This window comes from Chaetura pelagica, unplaced genomic scaffold (genome assembly GCF_000747805.2).
Source record: "Chaetura pelagica isolate M959 unplaced genomic scaffold, ChaPel_1.0 scaffold1325, whole genome shotgun sequence".
NCBI lineage: Eukaryota > Metazoa > Chordata > Aves > Apodiformes > Apodidae > Chaetura > Chaetura pelagica.
The window spans coordinates 36,965-45,188 of record NW_009953384.1 but is presented as its reverse complement, the minus strand read 5'-3'; the positions used below and the strand labels follow the sequence as shown (position 1 = coordinate 45,188).

The window sequence follows — 8,224 nt, the reverse complement described above, 5'->3', positions numbered from 1 at the left end:
CAGGAAAAGGTGTGTTCTTGAGCCGCCTTTGGGTGCTGCTGTGGCCACTGCAGCTTCTGCAGCCCCGAGGAGCTGAAGGTGCAGGTACCTGCAACAGGGGCAGCCTGGGGAGTAGGAGCAAATACTTCTTGACTGTGGGGACAGCAGAGCCCTGAAACACAGCCAGGTGGGCTGGGAGTGTCTCCAGGGATGGAGACTCCAAAACTTCCCTGGGCAGCCTGTCCCAGGGCTCTGTTACCCCCCTGCCCTGATCTGAGTGATCTCCAGAGGTGCCTTCCAAGCCCAAACATTTTGTGAAGAAAAACACCTGGGGGGTTGGGGTGGCTCAGGACGTGAGGTTCAGAAGGTGGCTGGTGGGCATGGCAGAGCCAGGGAGGCTTGGGAGGTAAATCTGTCCCCTCAAAACCTCACAGACCCACCTTGGAGAGAGGAGAGCAGGTGGTAGGAAAAGTGGTGGTTTTCCTGTGTTGGTTTCCTCCTGTCATGTCCTGCTGGGAGGTGGGAGTGTCCCTGGTCACCCCAGCTGGACACTGTCCCCAAGCATGGGGCAGGAGAAGTGCTCTGAGCTGGCAGGGTTGGCAGAGCCAAGCTGGGAGTCCTGCCCCTGCCCAGTTCCTGCTGGGAGCCCCAGGGTCTTGGCTGGGAGGTGTCAGACACGACGTTGTTGCCTGGCCAGGGTGATGGTTCCTTTCCTTTCAAGGCCAGGAAAGAGGATTTGAGTTCCCTCCACCTTGGGCCCAGCTGGGAAGTGGTTGCATTTCCCTCTGCTGCAGATGTCCAAGGAAGTTCCCCAAATGAAGGAGGATCCCATGTTCATATTGGTGACACTTCCCTTTGTGTGGAGGAGGCTCCTGTCCTGTCTCCAGGGTCTGCTGAGGGTTTATTCCTATTGCAGACAAAAGACACCAGGGAAGCAGGGACATGGACGTGGCCACTGGGATTGTCACCAAGGCCCCAGGTGTCCCAGCCCTGTGGAACAGGGACAAAAAACCACCCAGGGAAGTGGGAAGTGTTCAAGGATGGGCCTGTGGCACCAGCTGGGTGGTTGCTGGATGGGCTTTGGTTGGTGGGGCAGCAGCTGCCTGGGTCAGCAGGCCCTGCCCTCACTTGCACCATGAGATGTTCCTGGAGCAGCCACCAAGGTCTGGCACAGCTGGGCTGAAGATGTTACATGGAGCACCAGGAAACTCCTGCCAGCTGAGAGGAGGTTGGAACCAGGGGGAGTTGGGCTCTTCTGCCAAAGAACAAGGGATGGGACAAGAGGAAACAGCCTCAAGTTGCACCAGCAGAGGTTTAGGCTGGATATCAGAAGAAACTTCTTCACTGAAGGGTTGTCAGTCTGGCCCAAGGCTTCCCAGGGATTGAGTCCCCATCCCTGGAGGGGTTTCCAAGCTGTGGAGATGGTGCTGAGGGACATGGGGCAGTGCTGGGCTTGGTGGAGTTGGGTTGATGGTTGGTAGAGTTGGGTTGTGGTTGGCCTCCATGATCCTGAAGGTCTTTCCCAGCTCTCAGCCCCAGGAGCCTCCCTCCCCACGAGGCCCCTAATGAGATTATGCCCTAAGTCCCACCCCTGATTAGCCCCAGGTTGGGCAGAAGGATTTTCCAGCACCTAAATATGGAGCAGGGATCTGCTGCTGCCCACCTGACACCTGCCAGGCCCTGCAGAGGGGGAGCTGCAAACCCCACCAGTCCTGGGCTGAACCCACCATCCCAGGCTGGGTTTTGAGGGAGAACCAGCAGCTTTTGGCACTGTTTGCTGTGAGGTGTGAGGGGTCTGAGAGCCTGAATGTGAGGGTTGGATTTGTGTGATGAAAAAGGCTTTTGGACTGGGAGGTCACACCCTGGCCAGGCCCTCAGAATCCCCCCTGAGCCCACCTGGAGCTTCTCCCTGGGCTGTGGGAGCTGAGGAATCCACAGGGAGCTGGCAGCAGCTGGAGTTGTCCTCCCTCCTGCTCTCCTCCACCACCATGGAAAAAGAAAGCTCTTGGGAATAGAGCAGGAGAGCACAGAGATCCAGGTGACAGAGTCATGGAATCCTTAAGGTTGGAAAAGGGACCTACAGGGAAGCTTGGGAGGGACAAGGGAAAGATTGGACATGAGGGAATGGATTTTAAACTGGTGGAGGGAGATTGACCCCCCCATGCAGGGCTGGGAACAGCTCTGGAGTGCCCAGTACAAGAAGGACATGGAGTTGTTGGAGAGAGTCCAGAGGAGTCACAGAGATGATGGGAGGGTTGGAGCAGCTCTGCTCTGGAGCCAGGCTGGGAGAGTTGGGGTGTTCAGCCTGGAGAAGAGAAGGCTCCAGGGGGACCTTAGAGCAGCTTCCAGTGCCTGAAGGGGCTCCAGGAAAGCTGGGGAGGGGCTTGGGACAAGGGCAGGGAGGGATGGGATGAGGGGGATGGATGAAAACTGGAAGAGGGAGATTGAGGTGAGACATGAGGAGGGAATTCTTTGGTGTGAGGGTGGTGAGAGCCTGGCCCAGGTTGCCCAGGGAAGCTGTGGCTGCCCCATCCCTGGCAGTGTTGAAGGGCAGATTGGATGGGGCTTGGAGCAACCTGGGCTGGTGGGAGGTGTCCCTGCCCATGCAGGGGGTGGGACTGGATGATCTTGAAGGTGCCTCCAACCCAAACCAGTCAGGGATTCTATGGAAACACCTCTAAGCCCAACCTCACCATACCCACTAAACCATGTCCCTCAGCACCACATCTACATGTTTTTTGAGCACCTCCAGGGCTGGTGACTCCACCACTGCCCTGGGCAGCCCGTTCCAGTGACCACCAGCACCAAGTGGGTGCTGAACACCAGTTTGTTACTGGATGTCACTGGTGCCTGCCAGCGTCCAGAGGGGCTGAGCTAGAGCAGGACAGGCAGGCTGAGCTTGTCTCACCCTGAACAAGCCCAGCTGGTTTGTTTGGGTGCTTCCAAAATTCCATGTTCATGATCACTCAGGGCATGGATGTTGTTTTCTGCTCTGGGTTATGGTGGGTTCCTCTTCCTTTCACTCGAGATGAGGAGGGAATTCTTTGGTGTGAGGGTGGTGAGAGCCTGGCCCAGGTTGCCCAGGGAAGCTGTGGCTGCCCCATCCCTGGGGGTGTTGAAGGGCAGGTTGGATGGGGCTTGGAGCAGCCTGGGCTGGTGGGAGGTGTCCCTGCCCATGCAGGGGGTGGGACTGGATGATCTTGAAGGTGCCTCCAACCCAAACCAGTCAGGGATTCTATGGAAACACCTCTAAGCCCAACCTCACCATACCCACTAAACCATGTCCCTCAGCACCACATCTACATGTTTTTTGAGCACCTCCAGGGCTGGTGACTCCACCACTGCCCTGGGCAGCCCGTTCCAGTGACCACCAGCACCAAGTGGGTGCTGAACACCAGTTTGTTACTGGATGTCACTGGTGCCTGCCAGCGTCCAGAGGGGCTGAGCTAGAGCAGGACAGGCAGGCTGAGCTTGTCTCACCCTGAACAAGCCCAGCTGGTTTGTTTGGGTGCTTCCAAAATTCCATGTTCATGATCACTCAGGGCATGGATGTTGTTTTCTGCTCTGGGTTATGGTGGGTTCCTCTTCCTTTCACTCGAGGACCATCCTGTGGTGGGGCTGGGGGTGGCAGCAGGAGGTGATGGCCATGACAGCAGCAAAGCCTTTCCCAGGAGAAGGACAAAGTCTGTCCCTATCCCAGAAACCAGCCTGTTGCCATCCCATGGGAATGGGGTGATGTTCCACATGGAGCATCTGACTCACCCTTCCCCACCCACCCACTTTATCTCTCCCAGCAGCTCAAGCTGAGAGGGAGAGGGAGTCAAAAAGCCCTGGGGGCAGGTGGGAAGGCCAAGGAGCAGGATTTAACCCCTTCCCAGGGGGTGAAACCTCCTCCAGCCCTCACAGCTCCATGGGCCACGTTGGCTGGAGCACTGGGGTGGTCCCAGGACACCAGTGGGACGTTGCCATCCATCTGAGGAGCACCTGAGGGGCTGCAGCTGCACCAGAACACGAAGAAGAAGGTTTTCACTTTCCCAACTGGACTTGAAAATAAAAAATCCCTCTAATTGTTCCTCCCCGTGGAGGAGTGAGATGGACTTTTGGGGTTTTTCCATGAAATTTCTTACATTTCCTTTGTTGGAACCAACTCTGCTGGGTTGGTGTTCACCTCTTGGCTGGAGGAGTCCTTCCTCCACTCCACAGGGCCTGGGAATGCAACATCTCATCCCATCTTCTGCCTCCCTGGTTCCTTCCAGGTCACAAGAGCTTTGCTCATAAATCAGGGAGGATTTTTCTGGGGTGAATTGATATTGGTTGGGCTGAAGTCATTAGCAGGGAGCTTGGAGCTGGCAGCTCTGATGGATGAAGCAAAGCAACACCAAGAGAATGCAGAGGGACTGGGAGGACTTTGTGTGTCACATCAGACACCCAGAGCATTCCAAGGTGGAGGTGACCTGGGAAGAACGTGGCTGCTCCTTTGGGAAGAGCATCTGCCCTGGCAAACCCCCCTCGTGCCATCAGTCTGGGGGAGGAAGGTTGGTCAAGAAATGAGCTGGGTGTTCCGTGCAGCTCCAGGGTGGATGGTTTGGCTTATTCCAGAGGGATTGGGGATCTTCCAGATGTCACCCTGTTCCAAACCAACCACCCACACACTCGTCACCGGGATGGAGGGCGGGGTCGGTGCCGGGATCTTTGGTGCTGTGGTGGCAGAGCTCACCTGTCCCCCTGGAGGCAAAGCCCTTTCCCAGGGGGAAGAAAGGGTGACATGTCCAGAGGAGACCTGCCCTAGCTCCTTCTCCATGTCCTCCAATCCCAAAGTCTCCATTGATGCTCCCAGGGCAGAAACCTGGCGTGGCAGTGATGAGCAGCCACAGAACCGCCCCGTGAGCATCAGTGGCCTCACCAGTTTCTTCCCCAAAAACCAGTTCTCTACTTTTTCCTGGTTTCATGACTCACTCAGTGCTCAGCCCAGGGGTTTGTTTAAGCCTCATTCTCCTCCTGACTCTCCTTCCCCTGGTCTTCCTGAAAGAGAGATGGACGCTGCTCCAACATGTTCTGTCATGGAATCACAGATTTGTTGGGGTTGGAGGGAGCTTAAAGATCATCCAGTCCCACCCCTGCATGGGCAGGGACACCTCCCACCAGCCCAGGCTGCTCCAAGCCCCATCCAACCTGCCCTTCAACACTGCCAGGGATGGGGCAGCCACAGCTTGTATTTCCTTGAAAGAGCTTCAGGGACCATATCAGTGTTCTCCAAAAGAAAAACCCCACAGCTCTAACAATGTTTCTTTTGTTTCCCAGAGGTTTGAGTCCAGCAAATGACAGTGGAGCCAAAAAGAAGAAAAAGAAACCCAAAAGGAAGAAAGGAGGAGATCAGCTGGACCAGACTCAGGACCAGGCCATGAAGGTGCCCAACCCCATCCCACAGTCATGGATCCAACCAGCCCTGTTCCCCAGCCCCCCTGACATGGCTAAGGGCAAGGGAAGAGTCTCCCAGTCCTGTTTTTAGGCTCTTGGCTGCTCAAAAACCTGAAGGTTTGGGGTCATTTCCCAGCATGGCTCCCTGGGTGGGAATTCCCGTGGCTGCAGGAGGTGTTTGCAGAGCAGCTCAGGGACCCTTGGTTGGGAATCCCACCCAGCCCTGCTCTCCAGCACCTCCCAGCTCTGTTCTCCACCCCTCAGCTGCCTCCTGGCACCAGGAAACTCCTCCTGCCAGCACCTTTCCCTGCTCTTGGGTGACATCTGGTGTCCCTGATTGTTGGGTGATGAACACAAGAGCAGGCTGAGCAGGGCAGGGTCTGTCTGACCCTATTGGGCTGTGAACCATCCTGACCAGTGCGCAGGGAAGGAGTGTGGGACACTCAGGGACCCCCTGACACCCCCCCAGCCTGCTTGTCCCTCTGGTCAAGGGGGGTGGCTTCACTGCCAAGCTGGGGAAGGAGCTGGAGAACAAGTCCTGTGAGGAGGGGCTGAGGGCCCTGGGGTGGTGGAGGCTGGGGAGAAGAGGGCTGAGGGGAGACCTCCTGGCTCTGCAGCTGCTGGAGAGGAGCTTGTGGGCAGGGGGGGCTCTTCTCAGGCCTCAAGTTGGGCCAGGGGGGCTTCAGCCTGGATGCTGGGAAGAATTTCTGCCCCCAGAGAGAGCTCTGGAAGGGGCTTCGCAGGGAGGGGCTGGAGTCCCCATCCCAGGAGGGCTTCCAGAAACCTGGGGCTGTGGCACTTCAGGGGACATGGGGGGTATTCTGTGGGTTGTGTGTTGGTGTGTGGGGCTTTTTGTTGTTGTTTGGTTGGGTTGTATTGTTCCCTCCCCCCCCACCTTTGGGTGGACTCTTGAACTGGATGATCTTGAAGGTCTTTCCAACAATGATGATTCTGTGGTCCCATGGACACAGCCCCAGATCTCTGCACCACCAGGGGCTGCTTTAGAATCACAGAGTCTTGGACTCATGAAGATTGGAAAAGACTTCTAAGCTCGTCCAGTCCAACCCTTCCCCCAGCCCTGCCCAGGCCACCCCTGCCCCGTGTCCCTCAGCACCATCTCCAGGGTTTGGAAACCCCTCCAGGGATGGGGACTCCCCCCCTGCCCTGGGCAGCCTGGGCCAGGCCCTGACAACCCTTGCCAGGGAGAAACTGTTCCCAAGGTCCAACCTCAGCCTCCCCTGGCACAACTTGAGGCCGGTTCCTCTGCTCCTGCCCCTTGTTCCTGGGGAGCAGAGCCCGACCCCCCCTGGCTCCAACCTCCTCTCAGGCAGCTGCAGAGCCAGCAGGTCTCCCCTCAGCTCCTGGTCTCCAGGCTGGACACCCCCAGCTCCCTCAGCTGCTCCTGCTCACACTTGTGCTCCAGCCCCTTCCCCAGCTCCCTTGCCCTTCCCTGGACACGCTCCAGCCCCTCCATGTCCTTCTTGTCCCCAGGAGCCCAGAACTGACCCCAGGATTCCAGGTCTGGCCCCACCAGTGCCAGCACAGGGGACAATCCCTGCCCTGCTCCTGCTGCCCACACCACAGCTGGTACCAGCCAGGATGCTGGGGCCTTCTTGGCCACCTGGGCACCCCCTGGCTCACATCCTGCTGTCAACCAACACCTCCAGGTCCTTTTCCCCTGGGCACTTCCCAGCCCCTCTGCCCCAAGCCTGAAGAGTTGCCTGGGGTTGGTGTGACCCAAGGGCAGGACCCAGCACTTGGCATTTTTCTGTCCAGTGCCCAGTTCCCATCCAAACACTTCTGAGATGTTGCCCTTCTTACTGTGCAGAGCATGAAACTGGGGCTCTGAGTGTTTCAGACTAACCTGGTGGGGAGCCAGGGAGGTGCTCAGCACAGAGCTGCCCACCCTGCCCAGGCTCTGCATGGGAGGGAGGAGGAAAATGTCCTTCATCTTCACTTGGCCTCTGCACCTGGTCTTGCTCCAAGGTGCCCAGGGACTCCTCTGGAACCTGCAGTTTGCAGACGTGGTGGAGGAGATGGAGGCTGAAGCAGAGAGAGAAAAGCCCCCACAGAAGCCCCAGTGCTGGGTGTGGGTTGGCCCAAGGTGGTTCTGCATGGGCATCAGCCAGCAGAGATGTTTGCTCTTGGGGCTCCCAGCACCCTCCTGAGCTGAAGCTTCAAGCATTTTCAGGCAGGTCATGCCCTTTCAGTGACCCAAGAGTGCCTGGAAGCCAGGCCTGGATGTGTGCTGGGTGGCTGGTGAAGGGTTCATCCATCCTGTAGAGGGTTACAAGAGATCCAGGCTGGGCAGGGCTTGTCCTGCCCACCCTCCCCATCCCAGAAGTGCCCCAAGGCTGGGTCAGCTCCAGGTTCCCCTGATGAGGAGCTGAAACACAGCCCTGATGACTCAACTTGCTCATTTTGTCTCTCCACCCTCCTTTTCTGCTCTCAGATGAACTCTTTACCTGCTGAGAGGATCCAGGAGATTCAAAAAGCCATCGAGCTCTTCTCTGTAGGTCAAGGTCCTGCCAAAACCATGGAGGAGGCCAGCAAGAGGAGCTACCAGTTCTGGGACACGCAGCCAGTGCCCAAGCTAGGTATGTGCAGCTCCTCACTGACTGGTGGTCCTTGGGAGGAGCCTCGTGGTCACCTGGCTGCTCAAAGAAGCCCAAAGAATCTGGATTTTGGCCAGCAAGTGAGTCCTTGGATGTCTCATCCCTGCTGTCCCATGTGGCCTTCAAAGGCATCAGTGACACTTGTCACAGAATCATGGAATCACTGAATGGTTTGGGTTGGAAGGGACCTTAAAGATCATCAGATTCCAACC

The 8,224-nt window shown here is 57.3% G+C and overlaps 1 protein-coding gene across 1 annotated transcript in view; it reads left to right on the top strand.

The window, feature by feature from the left end:
* The first annotated feature begins 5,260 nt into the window (after positions 1 to 5,260).
* NMT1 (N-myristoyltransferase 1) overlaps positions 5,261 to 8,224 on the top strand; it is a 15,287-nt gene continuing 12,323 nt past the window's right edge. The window contains exons 1-2 of the mRNA XM_009998196.1: positions 5,261 to 5,386; positions 7,850 to 7,994. Of these exons, the coding sequence (XP_009996498.1) occupies positions 5,261 to 5,386; positions 7,850 to 7,994 (271 nt within the window). The remainder of the gene's footprint in view (positions 5,387 to 7,849; positions 7,995 to 8,224) is intronic.